General features: G+C 39.8%; 1 protein-coding gene across 1 annotated transcript in view; it reads right to left on the bottom strand.

Annotated features, from left to right (window-relative positions):
- The window catches only part of LOC308666633 (centrosome-associated protein 350-like), a 92,874-nt gene that overhangs the window by 29,913 nt on the left and 39,029 nt on the right, over positions 1–23,932 (bottom strand). The window contains exons 11-19 of the mRNA XM_081325526.1: positions 22,021–23,006; positions 21,453–21,606; positions 18,806–18,960; positions 16,454–16,652; positions 9,241–9,395; positions 7,248–7,441; positions 6,024–6,208; positions 5,356–5,443; positions 1,045–1,188 (exon numbers count right to left, since the gene is read on the bottom strand). Coding sequence (XP_081181652.1) covers positions 1,045–1,188; positions 5,356–5,443; positions 6,024–6,208; positions 7,248–7,441; positions 9,241–9,395; positions 16,454–16,652; positions 18,806–18,960; positions 21,453–21,606; positions 22,021–23,006 — 2,260 coding nt within the window. The remainder of the gene's footprint in view (positions 1–1,044; positions 1,189–5,355; positions 5,444–6,023; positions 6,209–7,247; positions 7,442–9,240; positions 9,396–16,453; positions 16,653–18,805; positions 18,961–21,452; positions 21,607–22,020; positions 23,007–23,932) is intronic.

Below are 23,932 nucleotides of genomic sequence, written 5' to 3'. Positions count from 1 at the left end.
TTACAAGCCCTCTGGACAGAAAGGCTAGAAGGAAATGGACAAGAGTTCTGCCTATCTAAAATTGTCTATTTATAGATTTCTAATTTGTAATTAAAGCTGGAAATGTTGCAGTATATTTTTTTATAAATATTATTAAACCAGAGGTTTTTGATTCTTGTTCCCTAGATTAAATGTTTTCAATCCAGACGCCATGGAACAAAGTCTGACAGTTTTCCAACCTTCTATATAGATAGCCTTCACTTAACCACAGTAACTGGGACTGAGGTTTTTTAGGCAGGCAACGTGTAATGGGACTGAGGTTTTTTAGGCAGGCAACGTGATCATAAATTACAATATCACATGATCAGGCTGCTTAGCAACAACAGTTCTGGAAGTCTCTTTTATCATTGTTTAAGGACCATGTGCGTCATTAAATGAGAACCTCGTATAACTGCAAGCTCTGACTACCTGCCAGTTTCCCCACTAATTTTGCCAGTGGGAAGCTGGCAGGAAATGTCCTGATCATATGAGCACAGGGACATGCAATGGTCGGAAATCTGGGCGAGTTCACTGCAATCATGTGATGACAGAGACACTGTGACAGTTGAAACTTCAGACACCAGTCATAAATACTACTCCTTCAGCAGTATTGCAAATTTTAACAGTCACTGAAAGAGTGGCCATTAATAGAGGACCACCAGTATTTTATATTTTATTTTTTAAAAACCAGTAAATTTAACTGCTTAGATCTTAGGAGGGAATGGCTTTTTTTTTAACCAAAATTTGCTGGTAACCAAAATACATATGTGGATTGAGAAGGATGATGTCATATCACTTTCTGAGTTATGTTTCTTGTATCAATTATACACACAATATAAGGTTAAGGTTAGCCCCAAATCTAAGATTATTGCAGCTACAATTACTACACTAAGGAAATTAAAGTTCATTTCTTCTTTGTATCTTAAGAACGTCACAAATTTTATTCTTCAAATGAAATGCTGTTTCATTTGACAATATCAACCGGATAAATAAAATAAGCAGATTAGTTGCATTGTAACTTATCACCTTGTTTTCACCAGAAGATTTGAGTTTTTCCTGTAATTTCATAGTGGTTTGGCGTATCCGCTCAATTTCTTCCTGCTGTTTAAGAATCAGTTGCCTTTCTTTCCGAGCTGCCTTATTAGCTTCCTGAAGGCGCTTAATTTCTGCCTTTATGGGTAAATAGGATAAAACAAAACAAAAAAAGAACTGTTATTTCCTCATTAGCTTACCTCTTAAATAACCTTAACTTTTCATTTTATTTTATGCTCTGCCACAACTGACAATTTCCTGCTTGTTGCTTTCATCCAAAGTTTATTAGAAGTTTATCCCAATCCCTAAAGAACTCTCCACTGTTTCCTTCTTCTAATTTTATACTGTCATTTTATTATTATCTTTTACTACTGTATCTAATCTTCTTTCTAAAAATATAAATGTTCTCTCTTCTTTCCCATACCAATTTTCTCTAGTTAGTTACTAGTTAGAAGTTACTATGAATTTGGCTTCTCCCTTTTTATTGTATCTTTTTCTGAATTTCGTGTATTGCTATCTTTTTTTGTTATTTTTAAAACAATTTTCCTAAGAAAACTTCTAGCAATAGAAATTTATAATAAATTTCTTAAAACTAAAATTAAAATGTAGAATCCCCAGCTTTCAATTTTACTCTCTGCTCTTCAATTTCCTTCTTGCTTGGTTACTTCAGATCCAAAGCTTGTGAGCAAGGACAACATCTACTGAAGTCTGTTTGCCCCCAAATAGCGCTTATAGGTAGCAGTTTGCTTCAGGAAATTCCCATTGCAAAAGGCAATTTTCCTAGTCTATGACTTTTTTTAAAGGTTAATTAAGAACTTTCCTTCATATCCCTGTGATAGTTATGATTAATGTTGGGCGGGGAATAGTATTCCCTGTATTTGAGTTTATTATCTGTTTGCTTTTTCCAAAATAATTTGTCCTGCTTTGTGGGTGCAAATGTGTGATTTGGCACAAAGACTGAAATCTTCCTAACCTTTGCACTAGGATTCTTCGACAAGTGACTTTTCTTTTAGCCACAAATGACTCTAATTGGGAATTTCCATCGCTAAGCAAAGCCATCATGAGGTGGAAGATCATGTATTTGCACCACTTAGGAATGGCAGTATCAATAGTCCTGGTTGCGATCAGGACCACACAGTCATTAGGTGAGTACCTCATACTTCCCCTGCACAGCCACTTTACCTCTACTTCAGTTCCCACCTCTCTCTCTCCCATCTCTGCCCTTTGGGTCTTCTTGCACTCTGTAGCCACTTACCAGTGCTTTTAAGTAGTACAGATAGTCATCAACTTATGACTGTCCATTACAGTCGCAAGTCATGATGGTTGTTAAGCCCACATGATTGCCTTGCTTAACAACCCTCATCTTTCCTCTCTCCCTGGTGTGGTTGTTAAGCAACTGCATGGGCCATTAAGCAGAGCACAGGGTGCCTCATATAAGGGAGAAGCCCTTAAAGGCCTAGCGCAGGGCTAGGCCTACCTGCCCTGGGCTTCCCAAGGCCTCCTCTGTGCTTGGCTTTCTGCTTTTCAGCACTAATTAACTACTGCAAGAAGATCACAGAGACTGACTACAAACAATAGCACGATGAAGCAGAAAGAATGGAAGATGCACTGAAATATCTGCAAGAAATACAATTTGCCTACAAGCAAGAACTGGTGGGACCGCAAAATAGATTAAGTAATAGAAAATGAAGAAGCTAAAGTACTCTGGGATTTCAGAATTCAAACGGACAAGCACCTGCCACATAACACTCAGGCTTAACAATTTCAGTAAGACAGACAAAAAAGTCTGGATGATGGATAATGAGTACCTGGAGACAGCAGAAGAGAAGAGAAAGAACTGGAGAAAATCACAAAGTATAAAACCTGCAAATAGAAGTAGAAGAACTGTGGCAACAGAAAGCAAAGATAGTACCAATAAGTGCCTTAGGTGCAATCCCAGGACATCTGGAGCACCATTTGAACACCATTGATAAAATCACCATCAGTCAATTGCAAAAGGCACTATTACTGAAAATAGCTAACATCCTGTGACCGTACTTTTAACATCATAAAAGAACAAAATCTGCTTAACTCAGGTCCTTGGAAAGGACTCAGTAAGTGGATAAAAATCCCAAAGCCAATCTAAACATCAGACTGACTTTGGAGCTAATCATAATAATAGTAATATAAGCAGCCTACAAGCATCTGGGCATTTTAAAGTTGGATAACCTGAAGTATGGATAAGTTAAAAATGTGATTAGTAAAGAATACATCCAAAGAGTGAGAAAATTGCTAAATATGAATGGTTCAAACATCACCAAAGCCATCAATACCTGTGACATGATACCTGTTGGAATTATTAATTGGATATAAGCTCATCTGAACAGTTTGGATTGAGAAAAAAATACATGACTAGTCACTATGCATGACATCCCTCTAGTGATATTGATAGATTATACCTGCCTTATAGAAATGGAGGCAGAGGTTCACTTCAAGTCAAATAAACTGTCAAAGAAGAAAAGCTTGCATTGGCTGATTAAGTAAAACACAGCCAAGAACAAGGATTGATGCAAGTAAAAATTAGAACTTACTGAATGGACAGGAAACAAAATATGAATGTTGAAATAATGTAATAAAAAACACAAACTGAATGCTGGAAGGGGAAAGTATTACATGGTCAATTTCTACAAAGATTTGAGGGCAAAGTGGATAAAGATAAAACCTGGCAATGGCCTATAACTGGAACATTAAAAAATGAAACTGAAGTCTTGATTTTGGATGCTCAAGAGTAAGCTAATGGAATCAAAGGCACAAACGAAAGATCATCAAATGATTCAAAGTGCAAATGGTGCAAAGAGGCAGAAAATATTTGTCTGAAATGGTATAGAGTTTCCTGCCTGAGCAGTGCTTGGACTAAAAGACCTCCAAGGTCTTTTCCGTTATTCTGTTATTCTGTTAAAAAAGAGTAGATCATATATTCAGTTTATGTGCAAGATCACGTAAACTGATTATAATCCAAGACATAACACAGTCGCTAAAAAGATTCACTGGATCATCTGTAAAAATGAAAAACAGTTGAAACAGTAGTTGAAAACGAGTAGGTTAAAATATTGTGGGATTTCCAAATACAAACTGATAAAAGTCTTGATGCACAAGACACCAAATTTAACTGGATAATTGATGTGGCAATACCAGGGGATTTAGAACAGAAGACAAAGAACTGGAGAAGATCACAAAGCATCCAAAATTGAACCTTGAAGTTGAAAGATTATGGCAAAAACCACCCAATGGTCCCAATGGTTGCTAAGTGCTAGATGTCACTTAGAAAATCTGTGCATTGACAACATTTCCATCTGCAGTTACAAAAGGCCACACTAGTTGAATCTGCACATACTCTACACTGATACATTATGATATCCTAGGTTCTTGGGAAGAATTCAGCGCACATGAAGGTCAATACCAGCTAAAGAATGGACAGCTGTGATTTCACATGATTGTGCACATAATAATTTACAGTTGTTAATTTTGGGTTGCCACAGTGCACAGTCTTCACTTTTAGAATAATAAGTGCTGTACTGTATCAAAATTGTCACTTTACAGGTCAAAATTGATAATTTTTCACCATTTATTTTACAATAAATGCCCTACTTAGACATGGCCAGTACTGTATACCATCCTACACAGTCAATTTAATTGAGAAAATATGTATTCATATAAATGTCAATTCAAATTATTAATACACTACAGTCTATTAAAATTTATATTTCTTTAAATAAATATATATGACATTAGTACAAATTATTACAAGATCTAGCTTCTCCAGCATCCCAGAAAAAAGCCTCTTGGCAATGATCGTTATGTATGTGGACACACTAAATAAAACGCAAGATAAGGTAGTATTTTGGATCAACATTAATTAACCCCTCCCCCAATAAATCTATTGTAAATCTTAATAAATCTATTATTTGTACTGATAGTTGCACTAATTATGACTTTAAATATTTGAATATTTAATATGATTTTCAGAATACAGTATGTCTATAGCCAATTAATAACCCGTTTGAGAATTAACTGAGTCAGAACTACCTCAAACTACTCCAGCTCTTGGTGAGAGCATCCATTTTAATTTCTTGACAGGATAAAAGAAGTGCTTTGAGGAGGTTTGTTTGTTTCCTACCCAATCCAGTCTACATCCCTGGAATACTTGGGAGATCCTCTGTCCAAATTCTGGCCAGTCTTCTTTACCTTCTGAGAATAGCCAAGATTAGCCAGATACCCCTACATATGCGGCAGCTCAAAGCAGTCAAATGTAAAAGTAGTGTTTACCTTCTCCTGCTGAAGTTTAAGAAGCAGGCCACGTTGTTTTTTCCGGATAGGTGGCATTTTATCATCTTCTCCTTTATCTCGTAAATGTCTAAAAATAAGTAGCAGGAAAATTAAATCTCTTCCACTTTGGCACTGAATTACTTTGCCCTCTATTTTCTTTTCTTTGGGGGTGCTGGTGTTGCTTTTTATTCTTTTTTTACACTTGATAAAACATATGAGTTTTATTTCAATGTCAGCAAATGCATAAAGGAAATTTGGGAGCTATTCAACATTTATTTAAAAACCTTAGATGTGAAGTAGGTGAGATAATTAAATATATGATATTATATATAATTGTAGGAAAAGTATCAGAAATCAAAGAAGCAAAACTGCATTTGAACCTTTTTTTAAAAAAAGACTTCATTTGAGAAAATAACATTATGATGTAATGTTTAAGGTCATAAATACAAAAATGGAGTGGCTGGGTGCGAATACAAACAAAACAAAATTATATTAAAGACTTTGTGATCATATTAAAATTGCAAAGAACTCTCCTTTTCTTGCTATCTCTTTCATGATATTCACGAAACATTTGCAATAAGAATGTAACATAAATCAAAAAAGTCTGAAATCCTTAGGATGGGAAAACTCTTGGCTATGTTATACATCGTGTGGTTTCCAACTTTTACCTTTTCTGGTGTTCTAGCCAAGCTAGTTCAGCCTTAGTCTTCTCTTTAAGTGCCTTTTCACGTAATCGGAGCAGTGAAGACTGGTGAGCTGCTCGCATTTCTTCTTCTCTCATGTACTGCCGTACCATTTCCATTGTAAATTTAGAAAAACTGTCTTGTCTTCCTGAAAATGGCAGGTTTAGCTCCTGATGAAAAAAAAAGTTTACCCAGAATTCACAATCTCTTTACTGGTCAAAATGTTTGCAAACTATTGATGTACTTTTACATTAATTGTTACTAGATTTCCATTGTTGTTATGTAGAAATACTGTTTTCTACAGTGAAGATACATGGACATTTTATGTATAAAGTATGTTCATTTATTCATTTAATAAATTTATCTGTGAGAATATGAAAATCAGTAACTTGAGACAAGCAGCAACAGAATAACAGACAATAAGAGCATTAACAGAGTTACAGTTGAGGCAGAAGAGGACAGGGAAATATATGTTTTTCCAGGTACAAAGGTATTATTCCGGCATCTATTATCCTCCCCAGTGCACCTGAGAAGAATCCCGTTATTAACTCATATGCGTTGCCTATTTACAATAATATCTGAAACATGCTTTCTAGGAAGGCCACAAGTAGAAACTGGCCTCTTGTACTTCTGTCCTTAAAAAATATGTTACTAAAATTATTAATTCAGCAAACGATATTTGGCAAAATGATGCATCTAAAACAGGTTTTAATACATGTATTACCACTTCCAGAGATCTCTATAAATCCACCTCACCCACCGATTTTCATATTTTTAAAACTGTCTTCATGAATTATGCCTATTATTTGCTGAATTATTCACACTACATTGAATGAGATGATTCTTTTTATTCTCCATGAAAAGACTTATGGGAAGAAAACCACAACTTATGCAAAATGTTGAATTTTTAGCAGTCAACATAATGATGAACCTCTGCAGATATTTATCCAGCAGTCAGATTAGTGCAAAGAATGTCAGATAATGTCACCTTCAGTGAGCAACATATTTATTTCTGCTGATTATGATGGATGTTCTTCTAAGAGCAGTTACACATATACTGCATAATCTATAACCAATTTTAAAAAGCTAAAATAACTAGAACATATGCAGGAATAAAATTCCCACATAATCAATTGGAAATTGGAAAACAGGCCAATAAAAATTCTGAGACTCCAAAAAATGAACAGGAACAGCCTATTGAAATCTTGCCTTAACAGGTGACAGTGTAGGCTTTTCAGGAGAAGCTTCCTCATCAGAATAAACTTGGTGACTTCGTTTCTTCAGATTGATCCGGCGGTGGCTCTCGGAAGGCAACAAAGACCGAAATGATTGCTCTTCAATCTCATCTTCTGCCATAGACTCATCAAATTTTAGGGAATATTCCGTGGCAATAGAGGTAGAATCTGAAAAGATACAATACAAGAAGGAGAAAAAAATACATAGAATTCATTACATTACATTACAGAACAGAAAACACTACAAAATAAGATGATGTTGCAAACATAGAATGAGTAAATATTGACTGAATGGATAGAAATATAGATATGCCTAACTATCAAAATTCCCGACCTTATTATGAAAACAATAAATATATACATGGACTCTTTGCATAACTATTACATAATAGAGCTGGGTAAACCCTTTGAGAGACATGTTTTGGGAAGATGCAAGAGTATATATGTACAAGTAGTCTTTGGATTACAACCTTAACTGGAATCAGACTTTCCATCCCTAAGTGATAAGAGTCGTAAAGCGTGACATCAGTTAACCTCATTGCTTAGCAACAGACCAGGTTGTTGTAACCCAGAGACCACCTGAGTTATTGAGAGAGGACCTCATATATCCTGAGCCCTAGGCAAGCAAGCTGATGGGTGAGAAGGTGTGTGGGTGCTGTGGATGGGTGCTACTGGCCAGTGGGAGCCACAGGGTGCCACAGGGGTTATAAATGGGCAGGTAGGTCAGGAAGGGCAATGAGAAGTGGTCCTTGGGATCTTTTACTCTGTAGTGGGGCACCTCAGGAAAAAAGTGGGGAGAAAAACATTTTGGGAGCAACTTGCAACCTTTCTGCTGGCCTCCCCACTGACTTCGCTTGTTGATCACGTGACCACAACTTTCAGCAAGTCGCCAGCCCGAGTACCCAGATTGCAATGACACAATTGTAGGGACATGGCTGGAACTCCAATAACCAATTCTAAGTCCCTCTTGTTCAGCACCCTCATAACTTTGAATGCTCAATGAACAAGTGGTTGTAACGCAAGGACTACCCATAGTAGCTCTTTTCGAACCATCAAAGCTACTGAAATGTTTCTTGGCTCTCTAGCAGCTACTCTGCACATACACTGCTTGTGTCTACAGAAGCCTTTGCAGATATTGGAACAACTTTCATAGCAGCTGAACAGACCAGAAAAAAGTTGTAGCTTTTTAAAAAGACATTGTGTACACACATTTATGTTTTGAAACATTTTCTCCTAAAGGATTCATTCAATTCTAGTACATAAATATATAAATGTCCTGCCAAAAGGAGTCAGAACATTCAATGTTAGGAAAGCTATTTCCAAAATACTTTTTTTTCTTCTTTGAAGGGATGGCAGAAAAAAAAATTAGGCTGCGAACTAACCTTGCCTTCTGTCAGCTTGTATATCTTGGGATAAAGAAATAAACGTTACTATTCTCTAACAATAGCTCTTCCTGGAATCTACTGAAAACTAAGGCTACAGTGATTGAAATGTACATCTTTCCCTACCCCACCTCATTTCCAAGAATTCCATTTCTTGGAAATACCAGAGAAAGCAACCGAAATAATTCTGAACATTCGTTTCGCAGCATTCATACATGTATGCGTGCCTGTAGAGATTAAGTTTACCATTTTTTCCCCTTAAAAATGATAACTAGCGCAACAAGAAGAGAAAGAGTTATCCAGCCAGTAGTTTCAAGAATAAAGAGGACGAAAGCAACAGCAAGCCAGGGACAATCTGGCAGTGGATACTGTCAGACTGCAAGTTCCCCAGAGTCCAACAGATGGTTACTCAGAAATAAACATAAAGAAAGCAGAATGGTGAGAAGGGGTAGGGAATTATTTTTATATTATTACCACGTAACCCATCAGCAAAACCACTGACACAGCAATGGAAAGAATACAGATCATTATGAAACAAAAACTGAATGAGCATTATTTTAATTAAATACTGATCTGAAAACTAACCTCTCTCATCAGGAACGGATGGGATACTGTTATTCTGCAATGAATCATTCATTGCTGTAGGAGCTTCCTCCTCAATGGAGCTGCTTGGTTTTTCATGATGAGAAAGTTTCTTGGCTTCCTTTGAAGATGGACTTTCCTGCCGACTGCTGCTACTACTGCATTATAAAAAGACATACAGGTGTTCTGAATGAATACTGATGTAATGCACAAAATGAATTTGGGCAACTTGATGTTGTGTGCCAGTTGTACCCATTCCTGGACCTACGGGCTCTACTCACAGTCCCTCAGGTGTTAGTCACCTCTGCTTTGGGCTTCTGCAATGTATTCTATATGGGTCTGTCCTTGAAAAGTAACTAGAAACTTCAACTGGTGGAGAATGCAGCAGCATGGGCAGTTTTGTGCGTGTCCCTAGAGTGGTATGCATTACATCTGTGCTCCACAAGTTGTACTGGTTGCCAGTTTGCTTCTGGCTCCAATTCAAGGTACTGTTTTTTACCTTTAAAATTCTTCATGGCATGGGACCAGGTTATCTGAGGGGACATCTGTCCACAATTATATCTGCCCATCCCATAGGATCTGCAGAGAAGGCATGCTATGAACCCAACTGCTACGGAATTATATTTGGCAGGTCCCAAGAAAAAGATCTTCTCTGCTATGGTACGCTCATTATGGAATCTATTCCCTCTGGAAATGACATCAGCTTCATTTTTTTCAACATTTTGCAAGTCTTTCACTATGTTATCAGGACTGCGGGTTCCAGAGGACGGGGGAAATTTTGTGATGGCTCCCTTACTGTGATTAATATCATCCTCGCCTGCTCTGTATTTTTAGTGTAGTATTTTTAAATTGTCATTGTTTTATGTATGCTTATTGATTTCTAATTCAGTGTTATATATAAATATGATAAAATAATGAACTCTAAAATATGTGCTTGCGTTGTGTACTCTTTACACTCTTTCCCCCTAGGAATTCACTTTCACATCACAGAGTATAACATTAAAATTAAATCTTTTAAAATCCAGGGTCCCAAAATTTTTACAAGAAGCGGAATCAAGGTCTTCGATAACCTAGTGACGGCAAATGTTTTCAGTCCTGGAGAGCTAGCTATAAAGGCTAACATATACAACTGGTAGAATATGTACACACCGGTGGCTCAAACTATTTTAAGAAGAACTGTAAAGTCCATTGAGAAACAAGTTCCTCAAGCACATAGTTTTGCTTTTGCATAATTTCCATTTGCTCTTGATACTTCATGCCTGAAAATTCAGGATCTGGAGTTTCCATAATTTTAGGGCTTGTAAGTGTATTAGGAATTTTGAAAAAAATGTCAATATCTGTTATCAAGGGAGCCCATTTGCAAAACTGCTCCTGTAAGGGGTGCAAGCAGCAAAAATAATCATCTCCCAGAAGTGAAAACTGATATTTGTCTTTCTTAAAAGTATTTGTCCAAACTGATTAATTTCAGCTGGAGAGAACATGAAGAGTCAGAGATGTACTAGGAATCCAGAACTCTCGCTCATTTTCAAGATCATCCTCCTCAAATTACATCATTTGTAAATCTCACCATTCAAAATTCAAACAAACTCATCTTAACTCCAAACAGATGTCAACAGTTTGTAACTGTTCCATTCAAGACCGAATTGGGGTATTTCAAGTCCAAAATATTACATATTCAAAAATTTCTGCAAACTACTTTTTAGAAACTTATTCCCCAATTAGCTAGCATTTCTAGTTATGTATTATTTTTTAAAAACTCTGTATACTACCTCGAATCTTTTGATTTGACAACCCCATAAATTTAATGAATTATTTACTAACTCAAAGCATTAAATCAATTGCTATATTTATAAATAATAAATTTATAAATATAGCAATTGGTTTAAGAATACTTTGAGCTAGTTTTAATACACAAAAAGAGATATAGGTTACTGAAAATACTATTCGCGATAAATACTAGCTATCAATACCTGAATTAAGTAAACCAAATAATCTTACTTGGTTGAATTTATACTTAATATAGTGATTATAAATTTTGTGTCTCACCTCTGATAATGTGCCTTTGATCTTGATGATTCTGAATAGCTATCAAATGTATGCAAATCATTGTTTTGAGTCATTTGTCTCCTCTTTACCTGGTGGGGTAGTAATTGAATCTGCTTTTCTATTACCATATTTTCCGGCGCATAAGACAACTTTTTAACCCATGAAAATCATCTCAAAATTTGGGGGGTCATCTTATACGCCCAGTCGTCTTATATGCCGGAAAATCAGCAAGCCCGGGAAGGCACGCCCTCCCCTCTCACTGTGGAGGAAGCAGGGCAGGCTGGCGTCTGGCGGGAGCCGGCAGGTCAGTCCTGCGTACGCGCGCGCTCCCCGGCTGTTAAGGAGCACTCCTTAGCAACCGGGGAGTGCGCGCGTGTGCAGGACTGCCCTGCCGGCTCCTGCCCGACGCTCTTCCCTCTGGAGGCAGCATCCCCGAGGACTCCTTAGGAGCCGGGGAGCGATGCTGCCTCAAGAGGGAAGAGCGTACAAGAGGATACAAGACAGGGGTGTCCGCTGTCACCTTTATTGTTTGTTTTAACATTGGAAATATTACTGATTAAAATACGAGATTCAAATAAAATTAGGGGAATTCAAATAAGAGATCAGGATTATAGATTGAGGGCATTTGCGGACGACCTGGTTATTACAGTAACTCAGCCGGATTATTCAGTTGTAGAATTGATGGAGATAATAATGTTATATGGGAAAGTTTCTGGATTTAAGATAAACACACAAAAAACTAAAATATTGTCTAAGAATATGACCATAGAACAAAAGGCTGTTTTAGAAGAGCTAACGGGATTTGAAATAGTTAAAAAGATTAAATATTTGGGGATATATCTGTCAGCCTCAAATGTGAAGTTATATAAAAATAACTACGAAATGTTATGGGGAAAAATACAAAAAGAATTAGATAGTTGGAAAAAACTACAATTATCTTTATTGGGAAGAATTGCAGCAGTGAAAATGAATGTTTTGCCGAAATTTTTATTTTTATTTCAAATGATACCTATACTTAAAAAGGATTTAAATTTGGAGGAATGGCAAAAAGGAATTAATAAATTTGTCTGGGCAGGGAAAAAGCCACGAGTTAAATTTAAGATAATGCAAGATACGCGTGAAAGAGGTGGTCTTAAAATGCCTAATTTTAAATTATATTATGAGGCTGCTGCTTTGTCATCGATAAGTGACTGGTTTAATTTAACACAAGGGAGATTATTAAATCTTGAGGGTCATGATTTGTTATGTGGTTGGCATGCATATTTATTGTATGATAAGAAGGTGGATAATGTGTTTAAGATACATATTTTAAGGTACCGTATATACTTGAGTATAAGCCGAATTTTTCAGCCCACTTTTTGGGCTGAAAAATTCCACTTCGGCTTATACTCCAGTCAACAAAAAAAACTTACCGAGGACTTGTGCGCGGCCGAGGCTTTGGTGCTTCCGGGATCGCGCGCACCTCTCCCAAGCCACCGCCATCCGGACACCTGCCGAAGTTTGGGGAGGTTTGGGGAGGTGCGCGCGCACCTCCCCAAACGTCGGCAGGTCTCCGTTCCTCCGCGCCTTGCCTGCCTGCTTCTTTCCGCAGCGGAAAGAAGCAGGCAGGCAGGGCGCGGAGGAACGGAGACCTGCCGACGTTTGGGGAGGTTTGGGCGCCTCCCCAAACCTCGGCAGGTCTCCGTTCCTCCGCGCAGACCTGCCGACGTTTGGGGAGGTTTGGGCGCCTCCCCAAACCTCCCCAAACCTCGGCAGGTCTCCGTTCCTCCTGCCGACCTTTGGGGAGGTTTGGGCGCCTCCCCAAACCTCCCCAAACCTCGGCAGGTCTCCGTTCCTCCTGCCGACCTTTGGGGAGGTTTGGGCGCCTCCCCAAACCTCCCCAAACCTCGGCAGGTCTCCGTTCCTCCTGCCGACCTTTGGGGAGGTTTGGGCGCCTCCCCAAACCTCCCCAAACCTCGGCAGGTCTCCGTTCCTCCTGCCGACCTTTGGCGAGGTTTGGTCGCCTCCCCAAACCTCGGCAGGTCTCCGTTCCTCCTGCCGACCTTTGGGGAGGTTTGGGCGCCTCCCCAAACCTCCCCAAACCTCGGCAGGTCTCCGTTCCTCCTGCCGACCTTTGGGGAGGTTTGGGCGCCTCCCCAAACCTCCCCAAACCTCGGCAGGTCTCCGTTCCTCCGCACAGACCTGCCGACGTTTGGGGAGGTTTGGGCGCCTCCCCAAACCTCGGCAGGTCTCCGTTCCTCCTGCCGACCTTTGGGGAGGTTTGGGCGCCTCCCCAAACCTCGGCAGGTCTCCGTTCCTCCGCGCAGACCTTTGGGGAGGTTTGGGGAGGCGCCCAAACCTCCCCAAAGGTCGGCAGGAGGAACGGAGACCTGCCGAGGTTTGGGGAGGTTTGGGGAGGTTTGGGGAGGCGCCCAAACCTCCCCAAAGGTCGGCAGGTCTGCGCGGAGGAACGGAGACCTGCCGAGGTTTGGGGAGGCGCCCAAAGCTCCCCAAAGGTCGGCAGGAGGAACGGAGACCTGCCGAGGTTTGGGGAGGTTTGGGGAGGCGCCCAAACCTCCCCAAAGGTCGGCAGGAGGAACGGAGACCTGCCGAGGTTTGGGGAGGCGCCCAAACCTCCCCAAAGGTCGGCAGGTCTGCGCGGAGGAACGGAGACCTGCCGAGGTTTGGGGAGGCGCCCAAACCTCCCCAAAGGTCGGCAGGAGGAACGGAGACCTGCCGAGGTTTGGGGAGGTTTGGGGAGGCGCCCAAACCTCCCCAAAGGTCTGCGCGGAGGAACGGAGACCTGCCGAGGTTTGGGGAGGCGCCCAAACCTCCCCAAAGGTCGGCAGGAGGAACGGAGACCTGCCGAGGTTTGGGGAGGTTTGGGGAGGCGCCCAAACCTCCCCAAAGGTCGGCAGGAGGAACGGAGACCTGCCGAGGTTTGGGGAGGTTTGGGGAGGCGCCCAAACCTCCCCAAAGGTCGGCAGGTCTGCGCGGAGGAACGGAGACCTGCCGAGGTTTGGGGAGGCGCCCAAACCTCCCCAAACGTCGGCAGGAGGAACGGAGACCTGCCGACGTTTGGGGAGGTTTGGGGAGGTGCGCGCGATCCTGGAAGCACCGAAGCCTCGGCCGCGCGCAAGTCCTAGGTAAGCTCCGGGCGGTCACTTGCTTCGCGTCTCCTGAGGGAAGGGGGGGCGACTGGAGCGGGCGTGTTTCCTCGCCTGCTGGGCGCCGCGATTTGCCCGGGGAACGCGCGGGCCCCGAATGGCAGCGTGGAGCGAGGAAGCGGACAGCCAGGGCTTCCCCGAGAGCCGCGGCCACACAGGGTATTCCTGTGTATTCAGGCTTGCAAAATGGCGGATCGAGCCTCTGCTGGCGGCAGAGGCTTGCAGAACGGCGGATCGGCTTATACTCGAGTCAATAACTTTTTCCAGTTTTGGGGGGTGAAATTGGGGGTCTCGGCTTATACTCGAGTCGGCTTATACTCAAGTATATACGGTATGCTCTGTTGCGAGTTTGGAAAAAGTATAGACATAAGTTAAATTCTAAGATACCAATTTGGACAATACCTAAACATGCAATAGAAAATATAAATGTGGGATTCAAACAGGATGAGACTACATATAAGGAAATTTTAAGTTTAGAAAGGAATGTATGGCAATTTTTTTTTATTTTTATTTTTAATTCCATTTATATCCCGCCCTTCTCCGAAAACTCAGGGCGGCTTACAAGCTTAGCAGTAGCCTTCATTCTATGTATATGCCTGCTTATTAGGGCTTTCACACACCCCCAAGCGGCATCATTACAAAGTCAGCTTAATTGCCCCCAACAATCTGGGTCCTCATTTTACCTACCTCGGAAGGATGGAAGGCTGAGTGAACCTTGAGCCTGGTGGGATGCGAACCTGCACTAATTGCAGGCAGCTGGTGTTACTTAAGGAGCCATATAATATTTTAATATAATATTTTAATATTATTATTAATATTAATATTATTATTTTAATATTTTAATATAATATTTTAAAAGAAGAAAAGATTGTACAAACTTGGTTCCAGTATGGGCAATTACAGGCAAGATGGAAAGAGGATCAGAAAGCTGGCTTTTCGACGACTGATGAAAATTTGGTAAAACAAATTAGAGATCAAGGTCAAGCACATATTAAAAGGGTATATAATGCATTAATAGAAATTGACTCAGAAACGGAACTTGTTAAAGATTGTATGATAAAGTGGGTCCAGAATTTCCAAGAAGTTATAACAATGGATACTTGGGAAAAGATCTGGGTTAGAAATGTAAAATTTACGCAGGCCCAAAATTTAAGAGAGAATTTTTATAAAATGTTTTATAGGTGGCATTTAGACCCTAAAAAATTAGCAAGTATGTATTCGAACTGCCAGCCCAAATGCTGGAGGTGTGGTTGTGAGGATACAACGTATTTCATATATGGTGGACTTGTAAAAAGGTTAAAGAGGGAGGGGGAAGAGGGAGTTTTTTGTATTCAAAAATGTATTGTAAAACTTTTCAATAAAAAAAGGGAGGGAATAGTTATGATTTGATATTGACAATTATTTTGTCTGTCATATCACTCAACGGAAGTTAGGATGAGGGTTTATTTTCAGTAATGATTCCAAAGAAATCAAACTAACTCAAAATTCAGAATTTTGGGATATTTGAGATAGCTTTATTCTCCTCGAAATTCAGTCTGCCATATCTTATGCGTTTCTGTAAGCTATTAAAACTAAACCATTTTCATAAAGTCTTTGATATATGAGCTGACATTATCTTTTAAGCATTTGGTATGTTAGATCTCTTTTATTATTTTATGATTTTATAGTGGATGTTTTATCGTTTGTATTGATGGATGTTGTAAACTGCAAAAAGTTTTTGATTACAGATCAAATCAGATCTAGATCAATCAACCAAATAAATGCAAAATTCTGCACTCAGAGCTTGGCCCCTTAAGCCACTCACTGCTTTCACAAATATCAGTGAAAGCTGTATTAAACTTATGTGACTATTTTGAAAACTTGCATAAGGAAAGGAAATATAAATTATGTCTAATGTTCCAAAAACACTGGTTCCTACTCCCTAAATATATCCATATAATATGCTGTTGTACTACTACAGTACTTACCTGAATTATAAACTATGCTATACGATTTAAAGTCAAAGTTTGGTGATAGTATTTTACCTCATTAATGAGTGACCAGATAGTTCCTCTAAACTATTGTCAGAATCTGGGTTCGCTTCTTGTTCTCTGCTGGTCACTGTGTTACTAGACAGTAAGTGCTTTGCTTGTTCCAAACCATAGTCACTTTGGGGACACTTTGGAGACACTTTGCTTTCTTCCCAGAGAGAGGCATTTGGAAATCCATTTAATGATTCTGTCTCTGTAATGTATTTGAGAAAAGCATGTTTAAAAGTGAATACAAAAAATAAGAATTCCACCACCAACTGATAAACACAGTGAATGTTTTTAGATTTTAAAAATATGAGATTCTAAGCCAGAACTAGAGAGGTGCAGTATATATTTGTATCTGAGAGTTATGCCACTCTCCCATTAAATCCCATTCATAAAACTTCCTTGACTATCTTGAACTAATCGTTCTCCGTCTAACCTATTTTATTCAGTGTGAGAACAAAAATTAAGCAGAGAGAGGAAGAGGAGATTAGATTTTAATAATAGCTAAAGAAAAGCAATATTTGGCAAGAAAGAGAAAGTCTGAAAGAAATAATGTCACAGTCTACATTAACAGGTAGTCCTTGACTTACGACAATTGACCCTGGAATTTTAGCTGCTAAGCAGTGCAGTCGTAAAGCAAGATACCACAAGACCATATTGCTTAGTGGCCACTATTACAGCAATCCCTGTGGCCATCATTAAGCAAACTTTACCAATCATTAGCCAAAGATCCACCCCAATCCAAGCCATTCTGGGCTTGATCCCTCCCAACTCTGAGCCTCAGTCAGGTAAGGGACTCCCCCCACCTACCTCCTCCAATCTCTGCCCTTCTGGCCATCTTGCACCCTGCCTTACAGAGTCCTGAACAGCCTCAGAACCACGTGGGTCTGGGGCTTCTTGCCATGCCCTGGAAAACTGTAACCGTAACAGACCCAGTTGCTCTTGCCACCCTGCACTCCAAGACCTCTGCTGCCTTGTGCTCTGCTACCATCTTCTTGCTCTTGCTGCTGGCGAGGTGTGCCAGCCTAGCCACAATATGGGGCCGATTTGTGCAATGGGAAAAACCCCCCACAAAGCAGCTTTAAGAAGCCAGAGCATGCCAAAATATACTTTTGGCACCATGCTCCTGAGCCATACGGAATGGCTTTTTGTTTTTTCATATTTTTTTCCATCATAAAGCCAGTCCCATAAGATGCAGGAAGAGGCACAAAGGAGTGACTGCCTCATGGCGGGGCTGTTCTGTGCTTTCTCCTCTTTTTTACAGCGCAAAGTCAGCCTCATATGGCGTAGCAACCAGACCAGGCATGCTTTGTTAGAAGCAGAGACAAGAAGATGGCAGAAAAGGTCAGCTGGGGTTGTGAAGTGCAGGATGGCAGGGGACCAAAAAAGCATAAGTGGGGGGAGATAGGTGAGTGGGGGGAATTGCAGCACCCTTGCAGTTCTAAGTGCAGGTGGGCCGTCAAGTGGCTGAATTTTGATCATGTGGCTGCTACAACAGCCATAACTTTGGGCATGGATCATAGGACCCTTGGTTCAGCACCACGATCGTTTGAAAGATTGCTGAACAAGTTGTCCTACGTTGAAGCCTACCTGTATTTGTACTGGATTATGGTTCAAATCATGATAAAACTCTTCATACAACAACAAACAAAAAGTGAAATTTAACAATACATTTTACCAAACCCGATATTATATAATGGTAGTAACACTAGAAACAAAAAATAGTAACTGGATAGTGTTCCTCTGATTGCTCGTGGTGATTTTAGTAATCGTTCCAATTTTTCCCCAAAATCTGTGAAGTTGGATGTCTGGAATGTGGTAGGACTCTCCACAAATACTAAAATTACCTTAAAGGTAAAGGTAAAGGTTCCCCCGCACATGGGTGCTAGTAGTTTCCGACTCTAGGGGCCGGTGCTCACCTCCGTTTCAAAGCCGAAGAGCCAGCGCTTGTCCGAGGACGTCTCCGTGGTCATGAGGCTGGCATGACTAGACGTCAAAGGCGCACGAAACGCTGTTACCTTCCCACTGTAGTGGTCCCTGTTTTTCTACTTGCATTTTTACCTGCTTTCGAACTGCTAGGTTGGCAGAAGCTGGGACGAGTAACAGGCGCTCACTCTGTTACGCGGCACTCGGGATTCAACCCGCCAAACTGCCGATCTTCTGATCGACAAGCTCAGCGTCCTAACCCACTGAGCCACCGCGTCCCTTTAAAATTACCTTAAGGGTCGCTTAATATTTGACTTAGATTAATTAATCTTTGTAATTGGTACTGGCCTGAAAGCCTTTTTGATGTATGTATATCGTGATGAACTGGTCAACAAACTTATCTTTGTAATAAACAAACAGCTGAAAAGCTCTTACTTTCTTTTTTTCCTCTTCTTTTAGAAGATGCGGATGCACGAGAAGAACCTGAAGATGGCGATCTTGAGGAATGATGGGTTAATTCCATAGTTTGGTGTTCATAAGGCAATTTTTTACTGGCAAGCTCTCCTTTCAGGCTGGTACTACTTGTGCCGCTGCCAATTCAAGCACAGAATTACACATCATTAATATTTTTATTTTCATGGTGAAATCCATCTAGATTTTTGTGAATAAATATAATTATGGCTAATTAATTCCTTTACACAGGGATTTTCAAACCCTTTGATATCATAGCTCCCTTGAAATGGAAACGTATTATGGAACCCCCACCATGAATAAAACTAATGACTTAATTGGAGTTAAGAGTTTAATAAGAAATAAATGTACCAGTTACTTTTATCTGTTAAATTTAACTTACCTATATCAAATGAACTTTACAATAAAGTGTATAAAAAAGAATTAATTGTATACAATGGAGATTTACAATAAAATTTAAAACCAGTATTTCAATAAGGAAAATGACCTTGCTGACTTTTTGTGACATCTTACAAAACACTAGCAGTCTGTAAACTGCTTTTGGAGCTCCTTCTCCTAGCCTGGCTATATTGGAATAGCAATCACAGTCCATCGTCTCTTTTCCTTCTAGCCTGTTGCTTTGTTTATAAAAACCCTTCCTTACAATATTCTCCTAACCATAGCCTCACAGTCCTGCATTTCGTCTCTGCATATTTATTAGAGTAAGGGTCAGGTCAGATGATCTATTTTGTAGAGAAGCTTTGTGTTCTCCGAACATGATCGTTCCTTTTTTGAAAGGCAAACCCAATATGATAAAAAACAAAGAATACTCAGGGGTCTGGAACCTAGAAGTTGCTTTGCCCTCAGTATAATTTTCAAACTAATAAGCCTGCTTAGAAAGCACTTTGGATTTATTTATGTAGCATATGACATATCATATACGGACTAACAATATATTAATACGTCACCTAGATTAGTAAAACACAATAAAATATAAATGTCAAAAAGATCTATGTTCAAATACCAATGTCTAGGCCATCTAACCACTGAGGCGCAGCATCGTTTATATTTAAAAAATCAGATAATGGACTGGTATATGCCCTCAGCTTACAGGCAGTCACGATTGATCTACAATTTGACGTGGGAGCCCCACAGTCACATTGAGGGAAGAATTCTGTGTCCCAGTTCTACAGAGAGTCCTGGCAGATGCCATTTACGGACTTCAGAGAAAAGTGCTCTCTGGTGATCTGCCATTCATTACCTTGTGGCCTCCAGGTTTTTATAAATTTATATTAATAATCTCTTATAATATCATGCTAAATATTTTAACTGCTTTTAAAATATAAAAATTCTGAATTTTATACCATTTCAGGAACTCTTCAAGATAAAAAAAAATACTGAATACTTTAATCTGGTAGAAAGCATGCACTAGTTTCAATTTCTTTAAGTGTGAGTTCTCATGCTCCAGAATCCTCAAAAAGGGCTTTATGCTGGAATTTCATAATGCCATATTTATATAAATAGTATACAAATAGGCTTCCGTTTAACCACCACAATTGGGCCTGGAATCTCGGTTGTTGAGTGAAATGGTTATTAAATATGACCGCTTTGCTCAGTGACTGCAAATTCAGCTTTCTCAGTTGTGGTCATTAAAGGATGATTTTGGTTGTTAAGCAGAGCATCAGGGAGAGGGCTGCAGCCTCCAGGGCACGATAAGGCAGTGAGACGGCACAGGCCTCCCACCTTATGCAGGAGGTCTGGGCCCTCTCCTCACTCCATCAGCAAGAACAATCATGAGACCACTGTGTTCACTACCTATCCTTCTATCCCTCCATCGTCACAACTGATGAAGCTTCTTGGATGAGAAGTGAAATGTTTTCTTCTTCTTCCTCAAGGAGAAAGAAAAACACAGTACAATTGCCTTTTGATAAAAGCACCTTCCAACCAACTATGACCTGGCTGACTGAGAATCTCCACAGGCGTTCGCTGTGTTCCCTACCATTCCCACTGGATTTGAGCTCCATTCCTCCAGCGTGCAGGAAGATTTCCTCTCCTTGCACAGAAAAGAGGAGAAATCCCTTGGTGCACTCGGGGAACTGACCGCAAATCCTACGTCCCCTCCGCCTGAAGTCTCCCCAGCCTGCTTCTCCCCTGGCTTTCTCAGGAAACCGACAAGAGAAGATTGCAAATGCTGATCACAGGATTGCCAGGCACTTGGCAACTTATTGCCAACAGCCCAAAATGTGAACATGTGACCAAGGGCCGGGGGGGGGGGAGTGCAATGTTTTTCGATGGCCAGAAGTGCTTTATGAGTCATAAGGCATCCATTCCAAGGCAGTCATTATTGTGGAATGGTCGTTAAAAAGCTGGCTGTAAGTCAAGGTCTACCTGTCGCAGTCCCAATTTAAAACATCCTAACAAAAATGTTGAAATACCAAAATTTTAAACCTGAGAATTCAGAATTTTCAGACAGCAATTTGTATCATTAAAGAATACTAGACTAAGGGTATTGAGACATTAGCTAAAATACACTTATATATATATATATATATATATAACCACATATTATCCAATGAAAATAACTTTTCCCCTCTTATTTTATAGCTTCATTACCCGTTTGAAAAATATATACCTGTGCTCAGGGGTAGACTTTTTGTCCATCGATGTACCACATCCTTGTGATGAGATGAACCCATCCTCATAAGAAGCAATACTATCTGGAGGGCTCATGGCAGGAAGTAAAGGTCGATGTGTTGATGATCCCTGCCCTGCATGTTCTTCAGATTCTGGCAGAAGGAGAAAAGTGAAAAATGAAATACAACCAATATTTCAGAAGAATTTCCATTTCAACAAAAAGATTAACATAGAGTATGCAAATAGGTAAAATGATCATGACCGAAAGACCAATCATACAAAACAACTCGGAAAATTCTAAACGCCTACACAAAGAACTAAAAAAGATTCTTTCTCTGGCAATGCAAAGAGGTGGAACTTTTTAACAAATGATTGACTTCATTCCAAAAAAGTATAGCAGCCAACATTTCCAAAACAAATTAAAAATGTTGTACATATCGGCAGGTACTGATATCAGCAAAACTAGGCTCAGGTATTGCATATAGAACACAGGACTTCAACACATATTCATTTAATTGTTTACCTAACGAAAAATCAGAAATATCAAAAGGTTTGCATTTGCTCACCTTTCCCACACAACTGATAAGATTTTGTAAAGATGTTGATGACACTATGTGGACTTCCCTTGACAAGTTCTTCCCATGGTTTTGGACCATTCCTAATCTGTGTGAAAATAGGTAAATAATTTTCTGCCTCCTTCTGAACTTCTTTTATGGGTTCATAAGCAGTTTTATCTGCAACACAGAACTCTTTTTCATTTAATGCCTCGGCAATCTTCAAGGATGGATTAGATTTTTCACCTTCTTCCTCAGAGAGAAAGCCAGTGCTGAGTAGACCTTCACTTAAGGAACTCCCACTATCATTCAGAACCGCAGGTTTGTTTTCAGGCCCAGCAGGGCATGTTTGCTTTTGAGACAGGTTTCCCAATATTCCTTCAGATGTATTATTGCCTGGAAGACCGAGAGCACCTGTGTGAGAACTAATAGTCTCTGGGAGCTTTTTAAACTCATTGAGATTTCCCATTCCAGGAAGGTTATCATCAAAAGTTTTGTGTGAATTGCAGGTTGCCAACATTTTCTGAAGCCTAGCTGAAAAGACATCATCTTCTCTCACAGGAGGGCTGCTGGCTTTTGCCCAGCAGGTCTCACCTTCATCTCTTTGCAACAAGTCACGTTCAGTATCCCATGCTGCTTCATAGTTAATGCCAGCCCCAGCTAATTTTTTGGCTTCACTTTCAATTCTGTTTGAAAGAGAGGCTGCAGTTGCCTTTAGGGCTTCAATACGGTCCAATTTATGTTTATAATGATTAATGGTGGCTTGTACAGTAGATGACATAAATGGCTGAGGAGTCAAAGACATGGATCCCATAGCTGTGTTATGGCTCCTCCTGCTTGATGTTACAGATTCAAAATCCTTTTGCAAGATACCCATGTTATCCAAAGATAAAAGCTGAGAGAAAAGAGCTCCATTCAAAACAGATTTTGAGCAAGGAACCTGTGCTACTGAATTCAGCTTCTCTGGATGAATCCTTAAAGGCTCCAGTGTATTATCCCTGTAAATAACCCATTGAATTGTCATCAGTTTACAGAAATAAAGTTTAGACATTTAATTATAAAATAGTCACCTGTAGTAAGAATTGATGGTGGCCAAGTGTTTAAGTATTTTGGAGGAATGGCTTCAGTGAAGAGGGCAATGAAAATTATGTGGATTGTTAATCAATTGTTCTTTTGGGCAGGAAGTTCCTTGATTTTTTAAAACTTGATTTGGTTTTTATTGACACTCTATTTTTCACTTATCTAAAAATGATGGGAAACTGAAATTTGGCACTATAGTTTAAGGTGTCTTTGGAAAAGAGTTTTGATACACACAAATAGCCCACCCCTACGTGTAAAGACTCTCAGATAGATTTGTGGATTATTGGGTTCTTGTTTTCCTCCAATTCTCTTCAGCATTCCTGTCCAAGTAACTAAATACTCCATCCACCATCAAGACCACTAACAGCCCATACATGAATTTAACATTTAAATAAGGTTTAACAACAGTAGAGTATAAAAAGACCAAAAAATGATAAGACACCAGGCCCAGACAGGCTACCAGCAGAATTCTACAAATATTTACAAGATACATTAATTTTACCAGTGCAAAAAGTGTGTAACGGGGTATTACTAAAAGCCAAATACCCAAATACGTGGATAGATGCCAATATTATGCTAATACCCAAAGAAGACTCAGACCTGACCCCGATAAAGAACTACAGACCAATATCTCTACTAAATCTGGATTATAAAATCTTTGCTTCAATAATAGTAGAAAGACTAAAGAGATTCTTGATTGAATTTATACATTCAGACCAAAATGAATTTTACCAGAGACAAATAATTTAAGAATGATTTTAGACACATTGGAGTATTATGAAATGCACCCAGGAAAACAAATGGCTTTGAGTTTTTTAGACAGATAGCCTTTGATAATGTCAAT

Source organism: Vipera berus, assembly GCF_964194415.1.
Source record: "Vipera berus genome assembly, chromosome: 3".
Classification (NCBI taxonomy): Eukaryota; Metazoa; Chordata; class Lepidosauria; order Squamata; family Viperidae; genus Vipera; species Vipera berus.
This window is presented reverse-complemented; position numbering and strand designations above follow the sequence as displayed.